General features: G+C 39.7%; 1 protein-coding gene across 1 annotated transcript in view; it reads right to left on the bottom strand.

The window, feature by feature from the left end:
- CAPN9 (calpain 9) overlaps positions 1–18,663 on the bottom strand; it is a 70,609-nt gene that overhangs the window by 18,674 nt on the left and 33,272 nt on the right. Inside the window, exons 5-11 of the mRNA XM_044005367.1 lie at positions 18,476–18,644; positions 15,229–15,312; positions 12,226–12,311; positions 9,917–9,994; positions 7,861–8,021; positions 6,178–6,335; positions 4,450–4,658 (exon numbers count right to left, since the gene is read on the bottom strand). Of these exons, the coding sequence (XP_043861302.1) occupies positions 4,450–4,658; positions 6,178–6,335; positions 7,861–8,021; positions 9,917–9,994; positions 12,226–12,311; positions 15,229–15,312; positions 18,476–18,644 (945 nt within the window). The remainder of the gene's footprint in view (positions 1–4,449; positions 4,659–6,177; positions 6,336–7,860; positions 8,022–9,916; positions 9,995–12,225; positions 12,312–15,228; positions 15,313–18,475; positions 18,645–18,663) is intronic.

Raw genomic sequence — 18,663 nt, 5'->3', positions numbered from 1 at the left:
ACCATATTTAGCTTATTTGTTGAGGGCAAGCTACTTATTTGCTTCCAGTCTGCTTGGAAAAAGTGTAAAAAGCAATGGAGAAAGCAGGAGGAGTTCAGAGAAACCTGGAGGGTCTTATGTGAGCTGATGATGAGTGAGATGAGCAGAACCAGAAGAACATTCCAGTATCATCAACATTGAGTGTTGACCTACTGTGATGGACTATATTCTTCTCACCAATGCAATGGTACAGAAGAGTTCCAGGGAACTCATGATAGAAGAGGATCTCCAAATCCAAGGAAAAAAAAAAAAGAACTGTGGAGTATAGATGCTGATTGAGCCATACTATTTCTTTTGTTTTGGGTGCTGTTTTTTTTTTTTTTCCTATTTTGAGGTTTTGCATCACTGCTCTGATTTTTTCTCTTGTAACAGGATTAATGCAGAAATAGGATTAATGTTATTATGTGTATATATATGTGTGTGTGTGTATACATATATATCTATATGTATATGTATAGAGATATATAGATATAACCTATATCAGATTACCTGCTGTCTAGGGGAGGGGGAGAGAGCAGAGGGAGGGAGAAAAATCTGAAATTGTAAAGCTTGTATAAACAAAAGTTGAGAACTATCTTTACATGTAACGGAAAAAATAAAATACCTTATACATAAAAAAAAAAAGCAATGGAGAAGAAGCTAGAGTCTGGGGGCATCCAGGTGACACAATGGATAGAGCACTGGCCCTGGAGTCAGGCGGAACTGAGTTGAAATCTGGGCTCAGACACTTGATACTTACAAGACCCTGGGCAAGTCACTTAACTTTCATTGTCTTGCAAAAAAAGAAAAGAAAAGAAAAGAAAGGAAAGGAAAGGAAAGGAAAGGAAAGGAAAGGAAAGGAAAGGAAAGGAAAGGAAAGGAAAGGAAAGGAAAGGAAAGGAAAGGAAAGGAAAGGAAAGGAAAGGAAAGGAAAGGAAAGGAAAGGAAAGGAAAGGAAAGGAAAGGAAAGGAAAGGAAAGGAAAGGAAAGGAAAGGAAAGGAAAGGAAAGGAAAGGAAAGGAAAGGAAAGGAAAGGAAAGGAAAGGAAAGGAAGAAAGAAAGAAAGAAAAGGAAAAAAGAAACCAGAGTCTGCACAGAGAACACACATTCACACATATACGCAAGCTGCTCTTCCTCTCTGTTAGTCTATCTGTCTCTCATCATTCCATAGAGATAAAATATCAGTCTCTATACTGTTGGGGAATATATGAGGAGATAAGTTTATTTTTCAATTAATAACACTAAGAAGATATGTTCTGAATTTTTTGCTTAGCACTTTAAAATTTCTAGCTAAGCCAGTACAAGCAGATAGCCATATGGATGTCCTGTCCCTAGGCTATGGAACTGATTCTGAGGTCAGACCTTATAACAGTCTAAGCTGTTAGTTGGTGATAACAATGAAGATGGAGTTGGATTTGTCAAATATAAACATCTCAAGAATTGAAGAGTAGTGAGCAATGGGACTCTTCTCTTTATGCTCCCAAGGACTTGCTGACCTCACTCAGGACACAAGGATCAAAGTAAGCTGTGAAATCCTTGCATAAATCTGGTGCTTCTTTGTGAATATGACCTAAGACTTTAACATTCAGCTGGGATAATCGAGGGGAGAGGAATAGACTGTAATTCACTAGATATTTTTTTTTTTTAAGTGAGGCAATTGGAGTTAAGTGATTTGCCCAGGGTCACACAGCTTGTAAGTGTATAAAGTGTCTGAGGCTGGATTTGAACTCAGGTACTCCTGACTCCAGGGCTGGTGCTCTATCTACTGCGCCACTTAGCTGCCTCAAAATTCACTAGATATTTTTTAACCATTAATGGGTTTTTAAAGTGATCTCTATTAAATTCATAAAGTAAACCATCCTAACCTTAATAGGCAGTATAGGAAACTCTCTTTTCAGTTTCAGTGTCAGTTTCAAATATTTATAAGGGACTCCAATAACCTGATGTTTGTGGGCATTTTGTTGTCCTCATGGATCTCTGGAATGTAGGACAGCTGTGAATTTGGACAGATTTCTCTATACTGGGTTGTTTATTTGCTTATAGTGTTGCAATCATAGCTCTGGTTTTAGAATCATAGTGTTTGGGATCATAGGATTCACCTGTAAACTGAGGGAGTTGGACTTAAATGGTCCAGGGTCACATGGCTAACATAATAATAGCTAGCATTTATAGTAGCTAGCGATTATATGGCACTTTAAGGTTTATAAATAGCTGTCATTTATATAGAAATGATCTTGCAGATAATGAAAGTGAAATTCATATAGCAATTGGCTATATTGTATTACCCATTTTGGTCCTTCAAAGTACTTTGCAATGTAGCTACTCAGGTATGATTATACACACTTTACAAGTGAAGAAACTGAGGTTCAGAAAAGTGAAATGATTTGACCATGGGCACTCAGTCACTGAGAGGCAGCATGGTGTAGGGGATAATGGAGAGTTGACCTTGGCCCTAATGGCCATTGAAACAAATTGTTTTGTCTCACTTCGATCCAAATCAGTGCAAGTCAACACATCACCTGTAATGTCATTGGTCCTCAACAAAAACAACAACATAACAGTAACAGGGGACCATGGGAAATGAAACATGTTAATCATGGTAAAGGAACAATCATTGCTACAATAATATCCTTTTTTTTTTTAGTGAGGCAATTGGGGTTAAGTGACTTGCCCAGAGTCACACAGCTAGTAACTGTTAAGTGTCTGAGGCCAGATTTGAACCCAGGTATTCCTGATCCCAGGGCCGGTGCTCTATCCACTGTGCCACCTAGCTTCCCCTGATAATATCCTTTCTACCTGTGAGACTAAGATGATTCCCATGGGAATGAATCATAAAACAAGGATTTAGAATATGAGGACTTCTGGGGCTCACTCTGTCACTAGCTAGTCACAGAGTTGCTGTCAGGGATAACTGAACTAATAAAGGGGTTAGTAAACCTTAACGAGCTTTATATATGCTATCATTTTTGTTTAGGCAGGATAAGGTCTTTGCCCAGCACCCTGAAGTTTAGGGAGCTGACAGTACTCTTTCCCTTCAGTTGTTAGGGACAACCAAGTTTTGTATCTAATTAAATGATGATGATGATGATGACGACGACTTCTGAATCCCCATTTTGGGATTTTCTTGGCAAAGATCCTGAATGGTTTGCCATTTTCTTCTCCAGCTCATTTACAGATGAGTAAACTGAGGCAAACAGGGTTAAGTGACTTACTCAGTGTCACACAGCTAACAAGTGTCTGAGAGGGGCAGCTAGGTGGCGCAGTGGATAAAGCACCAGCCCTGGATTCAGGAGAACCTGAGTTCAAATCCAGCCTCAAACACTTGACATTCACTAGCTGTGTGACCCTGGAAAGTCACTTAACTCTCATTGCCCTACAAAAAAAGAGATTTGAATTCATGAAGATGTCATCCTGATTTCAAACCCAGTTCTCATTGTTATAATTTCCAGTACAGCAGAAGAGTGCTGGTTCTGAAGTTAGTGAACCTGGCTTCAAATTCTACTTCTTGCATTTACTCTGGAGAAGTCACTTGGGTCTCAATTTTCTCATCTGTAAAATGAGGGAGTTGGGGGGCAGCTAGATGGAGCAGTGGATAAAGCACTGGCCTTGGATTCAGGAGGACCTGAGTTCAAATCCAGCCTCAGACACTTGACACATACTAGCTGTGTGACCCTGGGTAAGTCACTTAACCCTTATTGCTCTGCAAAAAATAAAAAAATAAAAAAAGAGAGAGAGAAAAAATGAGAGAGTTGGACTAAATGGCTCAGGGTCACATGGCCAGTAAAATAATAACTAGCATTTATAATAGCTAGCAATTACGTGGCACTTTATGGTTTATAAATAGCTATTATTTATATAGTACTTTAATTATGTTATCTCATGTGATCCAGTATGTAACAGAGAAAGGCTTGAACCCTGGTACTTCCTGATTTCAAGGCTAGCTCTTTATAGAGGCTGATTCTCAATCATTCATTCAAATAGGAAGCTCCAAGAAAGCTATTAATCCGCCCTTCATATGGATTATCTTTAAAAGTTGATTTAAGGGCTTATTTCCTGGCTGCCTGCCACAAGCATGTTTTGTACTTCTTGTTCCCAGTGCATAAGCTGCTAATTATGATTTTGATTACAATTATCAACATCATCATCATTGTTGTTCAGTTGTTTCAGACTCTCTGTGACCCCATTTTGGGGTTTTCTTGGCAAATATATTGGAGTCATTTGCCATTTCCTTCTCCAGCACATTTTACACATCTGGGGCTAAGGCGAGCAGAGTTAAGTGACTTGTGCAGGGTCACACAGCTAGTAAGTGTCTGAGGCCAGATTTGAACTCAGGAAGATGAATCTTCATGATTCCAAATCCAGAGCTCTATCCCCTGTACCACCTAGCTGCCTAAATGATCGTTATTAATGTAACAGTAATTTGTTACTTACTGGGTAATGGCCTTCTTCTCTGAAAAGATCCGAAGACAGAAATTGGCTTCCTGGTGTGGCTCGAAAGTCGTAGGAAGCAGGATATATTCCCCAGGGGGCAGCTTGAATCTCTCAGAGACTTCTCTTAGGTTGATGTATGTTTTGCTTCTGGCCTGAGAAGCATGATATCTGAAAAAATCTTTGCTGAGGTGTTCCTCTTTGGAAGGGCTCTAAAATGGAGTTCAGAAAGGGGAGTTTACTCACATGATTTGGGGACATGTACTTCTTAATCCTTCCCCACCCCCTAAGCTCCATTTACAGTGCTTTGGAACCTTCTGAAGAGGTTTCTCCACTCATATGTCTCCACACATCAGCTCCATCCTATTCGAGGCTACTTCCACATCACAGATTCTGATCTCTTGGCCCTTTTCATTGTTTCTACTTTATTGGAGCAAAAGACCAGCTTGTCTGTCATCTAGTCAATCAATCGACAATCAACAATATTTATTAAACTCTTACTTTCTGCCAGGCATTGTACAAAGCGCTCAGGGTTCAAAGAAAGGTAAAAACATGATCCCTAGGGGGCAGCTAGGTGGTGCATCGGATAAAGCACTGGCCTTGGATTCAGGAGGACCTGAGTTCAAATCCAACCTCAGACACTTGACACTTACTAGCTGTGTGACCCTGGGCAAGTCACTTAACACTCATTGCCCCACAAAACAAAACAAAACAAAAAAACCATGATCCCTGCTCAAGGAACTCACGTTCTAATGAACTTGACAGACTTAATGAGAATAGGTGAGTTCTGCCTCTATTGAAACAGCAGTGAGATGATGTCTGGCTTTTGTGAAATATCCCAGGTAAATTATTAATCTTCACCAGAATCAAAAGTAAAGTCACTGACAAATAAGAATCATGGATGCTCCAATTAGCCTTCAAGGAAGCCCTTGTTGAGTAAGTAGGGACCTGAAGCTTATCCTTTGAGAACCACAGCTCCGACTCATTTATTTACATCTAGAGACACACTGCTATCACCTTACTTAATTGCCTTGGTTAATTACTATAGTGGTCCAAATATAGTCCACCCCAAAATGTAGTATGCAACCCTAAAATGACTTGTTTAAAGGCAAAAACATGTAGTATACTCTAGGACAATGTGTAAAACACAAATTAAATTTAAGTAAGTAAAAGCTTCATTTATCTTTCATGAAATGCTTTCTCTGATAATGAAATGCCAATTGATGATACTTTGCAGTTAACAGTTTTGGTTATAAGACTCAGATTATTGCACCCTTAACCTTACCCTCCCAATACAGACGCGCGCGCATGTGCGCGACACACATACCCCATTTGCACAAATAAGATGTGGGAAAGTAGAGAGAAGTCTCTTTTAAGACCCACAAGAATAAGTAATGAAATAAATCTGTGTCAAATTTTCCCTCTAAGGAATTTAAGGCAATTTTGTCAAGTCCTTCTCTGTCTATGCATTGTCCCAGTGCCACATTTAATTCATAGACCTGTTTGTTGGACAAGGTGTACTTAAAAAATGGATAGTCATTTGTGAAGAACAGTTTGGATGAAACCTCAGTTTTTCAAAAGAATCACAATTTCTTCCGTATGGACATATTCACCATCGCTACAGACTGCTTGTACCTCCAAGCACAAGAAGACAGCGTCATGAGTTGCCATAACAACAACAATAATAAATCACTCCCATTGGTCAATCTTTAGAACTTGGACAGAACATGCCTGGTAAATAGCATATCCAATAGTTAGCAAATTGGCTCCAAATTTCTTGAGTTTCCTTCTGTCCTTTTGCATAAGGGCTACAATAAAAGTACATTCCTCTTGCCCATCGTCTTTCTCAGTCAGAGACAATTTGATCTGGGGGTTGGTCCAGAAGGTGTCTGCCATTTAAAAGAAATAAAAATTATTTTCTCTTTGAGCAAAACAAAAGAACAAAAAAAATCCTGGTAATATCATTTGTCCCAGATATGACCCCCATCTCCATGCCACTTCATCTTGATCTCACTGTTTTTAGTTCCATCTGGTCCTATGTCCTGTGCTCTCCTCCAACATACCATTTTCTTGGTCCTTTCATTTCCTCCTTGTCCTGGGGGACCACCTTCCAAGCACTGTCCTAAGTTCCAAATACCTTATGGCTCCAATGTGCTAAATACCCTCTTCCCCTCTCTTCCTTCAGGTCCCTCTCCAAGGCTTTATTAAGCACCTGCTATGTGTCAACCCTGGGGCCAGGTGATAGGAATGAAGACAAATGTGAAACAGCCCCTTTGCTTAAGGAGCTTACATTCTATTAGGGGAAACAACAGTTTTCATATAAGCAAACACAACATCAATACAAAGTATTTGGGAAGGAGGAGGGAGGGTACTAGCATATGAGAGGAATCAGAAAAAGTGGTATAAGTGGTAAACAGTTAAACTGGGCTTTATGGGCAACTAGGGCTTCTAAGGGGCAGCTGGGTGGCACAGTAGATGGAGGACTGGGAAGTACAGTAGATGGAGTGCTGGGCCTGGAGTTAGGGAGACTCATCTTCCCAAGTTCAAATCCAGCCTTGGACACTTACTAGCTGTGTGACCCTGACTAAGTCACTTAACCCTGTTTGCCTCAATTTCCTCATCTGTAAAATGAGCTGGAGAAGGAAATGGCAAACTACTGCAGTATCTTTGCCAAGAAAATCCCAAATGGGGTCCTGAAGAGTTGGATACAACTGAACAACAAGAGCTTCTAGGAGGGTGAAGTGAAGAGGGGATGCATTTCAACATTGGGTAGTAGCCGGCACAACATGGAGACAGGAAACAGAATATTGTATATGAGGAAGAATATGTAATCCAGTTTGGTTGATGCCTAGTGTGTGAAAGAGAGCAATAGCTAGTAAGCCTACTAAGGCACAATAGAATCCGATTATGAAGAACTTTAAATATTGTACTTTATCCTTTGACCTAGAGGTAACAGGGAGTCATTACAATTTGTCTGGGCAGGAAAGTAACATGGTCAGATTTGTGCTTTGGGAACATCAATTTGGCAGCTGTGTATTGGAAAGGAGAGATATTAGAGGCAGGAGATCAATTAGGTCTCCATTACAATAGTTCCAGTGAAAGGTGATTAAGTCAACTAAAGTGGTTGAGGTGTTAATGGAAAAAAAAAGGTTGGATGAGAGAGAATTTAGTCTTGTCAAGAAGTTTTCATGTACAAGGAAACTTCCACATTCAAGTTTTCCCTAATTACCCACTCAGTTTCAGATTCTTCCCACTTAATCATAGATCCAACTTCATGCTACTGGCTTCCCCCATGCTACTGGCCTCAGTCCTGCCTTGTGGATTGATTTCTTAGATAGTTTTGACTCTGACCCTGTGTTGAAGAGCTGAACTTCCAAAGGACAAGAAAGAAGAATGGGCAGGCAGTCTACTGACCCAGAAAATTACGGCATCCTCCAGCAGTGGACCCCCGGACCCAGCTCCCTTGATGGACTGTCACTTCCCATTTGTGAAGGGCATCTTCCTCCAGGGCATCTGGTGTGAGGTTGCAGATCTCTACTTTGTCAAAGTGGATTTTGAAATCCTTAAAAGTCATCCTGAAAAGAAGAGAAGCAGTGCCCAGATCTCTCATCTCATCAGTGGTAGAGCTCTTAGACACTGATAACCCATCTATTGGATGCACTACCCTCTTTTTTTCTTTTTCCATATCATCCAGGACCCCTAGCACTCGCTATACACAACAAGGGAAATGTGATAGTCAGGCATCATGCAGAGGGAACCCCAAACTGACCTTTCACCAGCAGTGAAACCCAGGTACCATATTGGGGGTTTTGTAACCACTTAAGTGGAAAGGAAACAATAGAAACAGGAGGTGTGGCAGCAACATAAAACCAGTGGAGCTTGTTTGAAATACCTTAGACTCACAAGTCACCACAAAGAAGGAAGACCTTTGGTAAAAAGGTCCTATTGTTCTTGATTCATGTGTCTCATTCTATTTATTTTCTCATTGTTTTGAACTTTCTGAAACATGCATCTAGCATCCCAGGAGACTCTAGTCACACTTCTAAACTCTTAGTTGAATTCTTCGATCTTTTTGGAGAAAAGATGTTACAAGAATAGTGCTGCCCTTAAAATATGAAAATTATACTGACCTGACCCCTAGTGGTAAGACATAGCTATTTGTGCAATAGTGGTGATGGATTTACCTTGATCAATCCACACTCTCAAGAAATCTCCTTGTTTTGCATAACCTCCCTTTGCCAGAAGGTTGGACAGAATGGGGGAAGGCACATCTATGGAATTAAGCATTTCTTTGTGAAACACTAATTGGACTGTTTAGGTAAAAACTTCACATCTTTGACTCTAATTGCTATTGAGTCTTACTCCAGATGGTATACGCAGGTGACAATATCTTACTGTAATGAAGTAATAAAAACCCTTCCACAAGGAAAGAAACAGCCAGTTCCACTTTTGTCCTGGTTTTGGGACAGTCAGTTTTCAGACTCTTGATATTTGCCCCAAACTCCCCAAAATGCAGAGGAGAATGACCTTTGGGTTTTTGCTCAGATTGAATCGGCAGAACCCCACTCAGAACCAGAGAGAAATAAAGTCCATTTTAAAAGAAGAAAACCACAGAATCAACTAAAATAACATAGGCTTAGTCTACATAAGAGATGGAAGAAATCTTAGAGATGATCCATAACAACAGTTAAGTGCAAGGAACAATGTGTGGAATAGGTAGCATAATGAAGCAGGAAGAGTCCTGGATTTGGGAGCAGAGGACCTGGGTGTGAATCCCAGTAGTACCATTTATTCATGTGACCTTGAAGAAGTCACTGAAGTTCTCTACTAGTCAGTTTCTTTATTTGTAAAATGAAGACACTGGGCCATAAGACTACTAAGAGACCTCTCTTCAAGAGGATTATAGTCTAGTAATTTTCAAGGCAACTAGGTGTCTTAGTGGATAGAGTGCTAGGCTTAGAGTCAGGAAGACCTGAGTTCATATCTAGCCTCAGGAATGTACAAACTGTGAGATCTTGGGAAAGTCACTTAACATCTATCTGCCTCAGTTTCCTCAACTGTAAACTGGGGACAGTAATAGTGCCTATCTCCCAGGGTTCTTGTGAGGATAAAATGAGATAATATTTGTTAAGTATTTATCAATGTCTAGCAAGCACTTAATAAATGCTTATTTCCTTTTCTCTTTCAACATCATGAATGAATGAATGAATTGTACAAATGAGATTATGATGTATGCAGGGGAGATGTGTAAACAATACATCTTTCCTTAAAGATAGTATGGATTACTTTTTTTTTTAGGGCAATGAGGGTTAAGTGACTTGCCCAGGGTCACACGACTAGTAAGTGTCAAGTGTCTGAATCCGGATTTGAACTCAGGTCCTCCTGAATCCGGGGCCAGTGCTTTATCCACTGCACCACCTAGCTTCCCCTATTAGGGATTATTTAATAGCATTAGACACAGGTACTTTACCAGAATTCTCCATCATCAAGAGCAGAATGGCACAGGCGTTTTTGCTCAGATGAGTCCACAGAACTCCACTCGCGAGAACTATGAGAAAATAAAGTTAGTTCCTAAAAGGTCACCATCACCAAAAACTAAAATAACATAAAATCATATAATATTTATAATTGGAAAGGATCATCTGGCCTACCTTCCCCATTTGATGGATAAGAAAACTGAGACCCACTGAATCGATCATTTGTTCAAGGCAACACAGCTTATAAAACTTAGCTTAGCAGCCTGAATCTACAATGAGGAAAATCCTTTCTGGAAGTAAATAGTTGTGATGATTGTGCAGTGAATGGATTTAGAATCAGTGTTACTGTAGGTTGACTTTACTGAACACAAATAATGTACCATAGTCTTCAGAGAGTACTCATGCACTCAACAACAGATTGGTTAAAGGAAACACCTTTAGAGAACCACAAGAAGTTGATGAAAGGAAGTACTTTGGAACCATTTGAACTGCCTTAATCAAATGCCAATAGATAAAAACTAGACATTATGGCTATCCAGACAAGTAGCCTTAGGTATTGGTCAGAGAGCCAGGTTTAGATGCAGGAAAAGTTCAAGTTCTCACTCAGAAACCTACCAGTTCAATGATCTTCAAGTAGAAGAGGTGGGGTGAATCCAGGAAAAAAGTCTTTCTTATCCTTTATTTAACATCCAAGAGTAACTGAGCAAGTCATTAATCAAAGTGCTTCACTGTACTACTTGCTATATGAGACTGATTTTGAAAAATACCTATTAAGGGGTAGCTAGGTGGTGCAGGGTACCTGCCCTGGAGTCAAAAGGACTTGAGTTCAAATTTAATCTCAGACACTAGCTGTGTGACCCTGGGTAAGTCACTTAATTCCATTGCCTCCAAAATCAGAGCCAAAAAAAGAAAAAGGAAAAAAAAAAAAGGAAAAGGAAAAAAGAAAGAAAGAAAAATACCTATTAGTCATTTGTCCCGATAATCTGAATGTGAGCCAGCCCGCAGCTTGGCTAAAATGGTAGAGAGTGATGCACTCTGGTGGCATAGTAGACAGAATGCTGGGTCTGGAGTCCCAGGAAGATTCATCTTCCTGAGTTCAAATTCAGCCTCAGCTATTTACTAGCTATGTGACTCTGGGAAAGTCATTTAATCCTATTTGCCTCAGTTTCCTCTCATTTAAAATGAGATGGAAAAGGAAATGGCAAATCACTTCAGTATCTTTGCCAAGAAAACCCCAAATGGGGTTTTGACTGAATAACAGCAATAAAATAAAAATCTTTTTAGTGAATATAAATGAAATTCATTTTTAAAAAATTTGTAATGATCTGAGTTTATTTTACTTTTAAAGTTTTTTAATCTCAGCCAACAAAGCTGACCTCTCTCCTATTCTGAACTAAACCAGATCCCTGCTTTAGCACTTATGTACTGAGGAGGCAATAGTCACGGAAAAGGATAGATAAGTGGGAAAGTTGTTAAAAAAAAAGATATAGATATGGCAAAGTGCTTGGAAAAAAAGGATTACAGGTCATCACTGGCAATTTCTTATTTTGCCTTAACAATAGTGAAGAAAGCCAAGGACATTTGCAAAAAGACCTTGGTTCCAAGGATGAGTTATAAAGAGAGAAGGTTTTAAATGCAAATGCCTTTGGGAGGGCTGATAATGTTGATTTAAGCTAATTCATTGCAAAGTATAAAAAGATTGTTATTAAATTCTTTCCTGGGATCAGCTTTAATAGTGTTAGAGAAATGGGCCCCTCAGTGGCAGAGGAGAAGAAACCACAAAAAGGAGAAAAGACATGCAAATGGGAAGCATTGTCTACATCACAATTTCATATAGGGAGGACCTGCTGCTATTCACTCCAGGTGTTTAATTGCTCCCTTGTCTGGCAACTTAAATGTTGTTAGAAATTGAAAATGGAGGGGGCAGCTTAGGTGGTGCAGTGGATAGAGCACAGGCCCTGGATTCAGAAGTACTTGAATTCAAATCTGGTCTCAGATACATGACACTTACTAGCTGTGTGTCCCTGGGTAAGTCACTTAACCCTCATTGCCCCACCAAAAGAAGAAGAAGAAGAAGAAGAAGAAGAAGAAGAAGAAGAAGAAGAAGAAGAAGAAGAAGAAGAAGAAGAAGAAGAAGAAGAAGAAGAAGAAGAAGAAGAAAGAAAGAAAGAAAGAAAGAAAGAAAGAAAGAAAGAAAGAAAGAAAGAAAGAAAGAAAGAAAGAAAGAAAGAAAGAAAGAAAGAAAGAAAGAAAGAAAGAAAGAAAGAAATTGAAAATGGAACAGAGAACAGAGGATACTGACTTGTCACTCCAGGGACCGTTCCATTCTACCTGACCCCAAGGATTCCGGACTCTGATGAGTTCAATCTTTTGGCTTCGGTAATTAACCTGAAAGGGGAGGTAGTAGAGAGATATGAAATTATAAAATAGTTTGAAAGCTTGGACATGATCACATGTAGTGCCCAAAGCTCACCTCCTTCTCATTGGGATAACTATAGGGGCTGAGGAAGAAGAAATAAGTGGACTCTCTCCAACACCATCCTCTGAGGGTAAACCAGCATAGATTATATGAAATGACTCAAAAAGAGGCTGCAGGTGGAAATGAAAGTTAACATAGAAATCAAAGGGGGGAGATGTCAAAGGGTTTTCAAGGATAGGGAGAAGAATAGTTATGACAGCAGCCAGAGAGGAAATATCTGCTCTGGCCCTGCCAAATTATGTGGCCATAGGTCCCTTGGGTGAGAGCTGATTCATTAGGTATGTGGAGAAGGACCAGAAACTGGAGGCCTGGCCCAAGGTAGGAAAAAAAAAAAGATTGGAGAAACTTCATTCAAAACTGGGGCCTCCTAAGTCCACATCTTACACACGGGGAAGACTTCACTTACCCCAGATCATGAGACCCCTCAATGGACAATAGTCCCTCCTTAAAGTAGTGAATGGAACAGCATTTGGTAACTGCTCTAGTGGATGAAGCTCTTTGTTTTTTCTCAGGGTGTGTGTACATATGGGGAAGAGGGGTCATACAGTGGAAATATGCCTTTGCTAAAACTCCTGGGTGGCCAGAATCTGGGAGAAGTTGTGGGTGTAGCTGAGCATTCGTGTATGGATAGATTTTCATAGAATTCCTTTTGTTGATTTTATGCTTATGAATATAGAAACTGGATTGAGTTAGCATACTTATCTGGTCACTTGGGCGGTGGCCTCTGTTCATTTTTTGGTTAAGTTAGTAGACTTAGGGAGGAGTAGGGGAGGGTTTCCTTGTAGAAAAGGGTTTTGAGAGTTGTTTTGATTGTGTTTAAATGTGGTCTGAACATGCTCCACTAGACTGGCAAAATGAACAGCTGTCATTCAAACAGGAAGGAGCTGAGTTAAGGGCTGGAGGTCAACTGCTCCCTGGTAGACATTGAGTCCCCACTGTTGGAACTCACTTCAGGGAAAACGTGGGACTGCTCAACACCTGGCTCTTTTTTGTAAACAGAATTAAGATAGTAGCGAATGTTATTCCCTAGCAGTTCAGTGTTCATAGGTATCAAGGCCATTCACCTCCATGAACAACGCCTAGATTAAAACAAAACAAAACCAAACCCTTTTGCTTTACAGCTTGTGCAGTCCCCCATTTAACTACCAACAAGAACATTTATAGTCACTCTTAAACCCTTTGGGCACCAAAGCTAAGTCACTGAAAAACTCATCAAATGCTAAATAGCCCTTGAAATCTTCCAAAACCTAGTTGAGGGATTGATTCACATTTTGAATAATATTGTTTAAATCATCTCAGAGTGGCAATTGGGAACTATAATACAACCTCTATTAACTAAGACCCAACTAAGTGGAACCTTCAATCTTTGCCCTGTTTTTCCCCCCCTCTCTCCCTTAGCAAGAGTAGAATTGCTCTTAGGAGAATAATGGCAAATGGCAAATGAACAAGTTGTTATGCAGTATTCATTTTACAGATGGCTTCCAGGAGATGCCTTGGTTCAATAGAAATTCAGGCCGACATCTCACACTTTCTAGAGCTACATCTCTATTATCGATACCATGACTACTGATATTTAAAATTATAACCCTGAGGCATTCCGAGGTCTTGAATTATTAAAGAAATATCCAATTATATTCTCCATCCTATAATGCAGAAATATAGACATCTTGAAAGATTTTCAACAATGTGTGGAAAGAAAAGGGGTTTTATGATATATTTATCTGTAGGTGGGTGATTCAATTGACCAGAATGTGTCATTCCCCAGATGGTCCAATTAATTGAGATTCACTGTAATAAGAGGTAGCATTTAGATTGGGCTTTAAAGTTTGCAGAGTGCTTTATGTTCTAGCTTGATCCTCACAACAATTCTGGGAGGCAGGTGCTATTATTATCCCCATTCTACAGATGAAGAAATCGAGGCTATCAGAGTTTAAGGCTTCGTGATCGTGGCAAGGTGTGATTGTGGGCAAGATGCTTTACCTTGATTTCCTCAACTATAAAATGGGAATATTAATATCCACTTCACAGGGTTGTTGTGAAGAGCAAATGAGATAATATTCATAAAGTGCTTAGCACAGTGCCTGGCACATAGTTTCTTCCCTCCCTTCTTCTCTTCCTTTCTTTTTTCACTCTTCCTTTCTCTACCCAGAAGTAGAAGTGCCAGTTCAGAATATGCGGCCAACAACATGGGTAGCAGGAGAATAAAAGGTCTGCATTATGCAAACTGGATAATTAGCCCCTGAATAATTGAGTTGGCCAGGTAAAAGAGGTTTCAAATGAGGAAAGGCATGCATCTGATCTTCAAATACCAGAAATGAAAAAGAGGCTGAAACTGTTGTGGGACTCCTTTCTCTCCTTTCTTATCTCCCCTTCTTTTGATCTTCCTTTTCCTCCAGTATTTTCTAGGTGCCTATTCTCTGTTTCCTTATGCACACAGAGTGTTCAATGTCACTTTGGAGCTTCTGGTTATGCAGGGAGTGACTTTTCTTTGTTCTTTGGCCCTTTGGGGATTAATACTTTCTCTAGTGACAAAGGCTATAGATATAGAGTTGAAAAGAATGGAGTAAATAAGGAAAAATGTTGAAGGAAGCCTTGGCTGAAACTCCCCTCTCCCCAGCCCCGCCCCCAACATTTAAAACATCTGAAATCCATTCTTAGAGCTTGGAATAGAATACCAAGTGTTTGGAATATGATACGAGACTAGTCCCTGGGCATTCAAGAAGTCCCTGCTGTTTGGGGTTTGGTTTTAATACCCAATCTTGCCTGGACCAATTCACCTTTCTTTCCTCCCCTGTGTCTTGACAACAGATAATTCCTTTTACCTACCTGGTCGATTCCAGTCAAAGTGTATGCATGACCCTTAATGAGGCCAAAAGGTGTTCGTGATTCTGACTCTGAAGAGTTGCTGATCTAAAGCAAAAACAGAGACCTGATACAATAGAGCTTTGCAAACAATTGAAACAGTGAACATATTTCTTTTTATCCTCATCAGCGTTAGACACGTTGAGCACAACTCATTCTTTCCAAAAAGACCAATCCACACGCTGCTACCCTAGGCCACCCTTCATGTCTGCCAACCTGGAGAGTGCAGGTTCATGTATGTTCTAGAAAATCCTTCTCTTTTTGTTTCTCTGGCCTCCCCTATGCTGTGAAGGAATTTAGACCCTTGCATATAATCCAAGTGCAGCCTTAGCTTTCTCATTTAAATAGCAGTGCTTGGCACATCTGGGAATCTTATAGATGAGAACTTCAACTTTTATTTCCAAGTAGTAAACTCCATTGTCATTTCTCCAGGGAATTTGATAATTTCTTAAATGCTTCCCTAATTTTCATTGTAGTGGGTTTTTTGTCTGTTTCTTTGTTTTTACAACACATGGTGCTCAATCAATCGACAAATATTTATTGAGCACAGTGGACTGGCGGAATCAGGTTTCCCCACCCCTAACCTTTTCTTTTAATTTTAAATTTCTGTTTTAAAGGGAATTGATCTTTTCAAAATTAAATTTTGGGTGTGCACAAAACATCAAACAAAGCCACTATGACTTCTGTCTTACCACCCCTTGGCCCCCTGCAATAGCTTGCATCATCATTAAATGGATCTATCCCATTTTGGAAACATAATAATATGCATCTATTTCCTTAGTGAAGATTCCACCCATTTGCCTCTTTACCTACAGTGCTCTCCCTCCTGTCTTCTGGGTCTTAAAATCCCTAATTTCCTTCAAGCCTCAGCTCAGTTGCCACCTTATTTAAGAGTCCTTTTTGATCCCCTCAAGTTGCTAGTGCCTCTTCCTTTATACACACACACACATATGTATGTGTGTGTATATGTGTATATATACACATACGTACGTATACATATACATGTACACACACACATATATATGTATGTGTATATATATATTTGGCAGTACCTGGCATCCAATACTAAGTACAGTGGTAATTCTCTGTTTTCCATTAGCAGTTCTGCTTGGTTTTGACTCCACAAAACATCATATCCTCAGTTCCTCCCACTTCATTAAATTGTAAGTTCCTTGAGGGAAGGGAAGGTCTTTCTTTTTCTTGTTTGTGCTTAGCACAATGAGTGGTACATAATAGGCATTTAATAAATGTTTATTGAATCGAATTAAAATCATTATCATATTTCACATCCAGAAAAAAAAAATTGTGGAATCAGTATACAGATTGAACCATACTGTTTCTACTTTTTATGTTTTTGTTTTTTCTTTTTGGAGATTTTCCCCTCTTGTTCTGATTCTTCTTTCACAATATGATTAATTCAGGAATGTGTTTAATGTGATTGTACATATATAATCTATATCAGATTGCTTTCCATCTTGAGGAGGGGGGAGGGAAGAGAGGGAGGGAGGAAAATATGGAACTAGAAATCTTATACAAACAAATGTTGAAAAGATCTCTACATGTAATTAGAAAATAATAAAATACTTTTATGATAAAAAAATAAAATCGCTAACACAGTGCCTGATATATAGAAGATGTTTAATAAATGCTGTTCCCTTTGTCTTTGTTGTTTTGAATTGGCATATTTAACAAAGTGCAGCATGTTATTCTTGTGGGGAACATGGTGCTTTGAGGGTTAGACAGTGGTATAGTAAGTTGTATTTGTAACTGTGTGAATAGCTGGACAATTTATTCTTTAAATAATTGCCTTATACTTGCTTTCTATGTGTTTTGTATGTGCTTATATATGTAGATATAGTGCCTGACACATAGTAGGTACTTAATAAATGCTTGTTTAATCGATTGATAGCATAAAACCACAATGATATGATTCTGGAAAACCAAACCCTTTGGGCATCAAAGAAAACTACATAGGATGTCCAGAAGAAGGCAATCAGAATGGTAAATGATCTTGAATCTATATCATATGAGGATCCAATGAAGAAAAAGGAGAAGGTTTATAGGGGAATATAAAGGGTGAGAGGGGAAATAAAATAGCTGTTTTCAAGTTTTTGAAGGGCTGCCATGTGGAAGAAGGATTAGCCTTGTTCTGTTTGGCACAAAAGGACAGAACAAGGACTGAAATTAAGGCTTGTTATATGAAAAACTTCCTCATCATTAAAGCTGTCCAAAACTGTAATTAACCATCTTCTGAAGTAGATGATTGACCCTCATTAGAGGTCTTCAAGCAGAGGCTTCATGACCACTTTTCACTTCTTGGGGTGTGTGTGTGTGTGTGTGTGTGTGTGTGTGTGTTTTGGGGGGTTTTTTAGGAAGCAGTTGGGGTTTGCTACCCAGGCCTGTCATTCTCTCCACTCCAACTGCCCAGTAAAACGGTATGGGAATGTTTACTGGACTGAATTGAATTGAAGGTTTCCTCTAGCACACATCCTTCTCTGGTTATTTTCTATTTGTAGAGGCTCAAAAAGAAGTTGGCAGTTCCTTGAACCAAGCATGTTGCATAAAGATGCTTGATTATCTAACAAATGACAGTGCTCAAGGGCCTGTATTAGTTCTAACTTCACTGAGAGTTATAAGTGACTTTTTATTATGTGTGCCCAGGGTCACACAGCTAGTATGTGTCAAGTGTCTAAGGCTGGATTTGAACTCAGGTCCTCCTGATTCCAGGGCTGGTGCTCTATCCACTGCGCCACCTAGCTGCCCATGACTGTTTTTCAATTATGCTATAATAAAGGTTCATTTTTCAGTCATGAGTTGGACTAGATGGCCATGTTCAGTATCTTCCAACTCTAAAATCCTCTGATTCTTTGCTACTTCTGAAGCTTAATACTTTTACCAATCAGTTATCCCCTAGTGTGAAAGAACTGACAAAACCTTTGCCAAGTTTCAGAGAGGGAGGAATAGGAGATCCTTGGGCCACTGAGTTGGGGAAGGTCCATGGTAGAAGAAAAGGGCATGGGAACGGATCACAGAGGGGCAAGCATGCTGCCTTCTATAATTTTGCCTGCTCTACCTCTGGACAGAGAAATTAAAGTCCAGTGACATTAAATGAATTGCCTCAGGTCACCATGACAAACATGTGCCCCAAACTCAGTTCCCTGTTCATTTCTATTCTATAGGTCCCTCCATGCCCCATAGGAATGTGACTTACATCTATGGAGCAGCCCACCATGGAGCCTCTCTTCAAGGCCTTTTCAAGGATCTCATAGAAGTTTTCTGGGGCCTTTTTAACTTCAAAAGTCTCTGCTACCCCTCCAGTGAAGTCTTCCATAGCTTCAATTGTGCTTCCGCCTTTCAGAGCTTCATAGCTTCCATTCAGTCTGAAAAGGAGAGGAGAAA

Source organism: Dromiciops gliroides, chromosome 4 (assembly GCF_019393635.1).
Source record: "Dromiciops gliroides isolate mDroGli1 chromosome 4, mDroGli1.pri, whole genome shotgun sequence".
In the NCBI taxonomy this organism is placed as follows: domain Eukaryota; kingdom Metazoa; phylum Chordata; class Mammalia; order Microbiotheria; family Microbiotheriidae; genus Dromiciops; species Dromiciops gliroides.
This window is presented reverse-complemented; position numbering and strand designations above follow the sequence as displayed.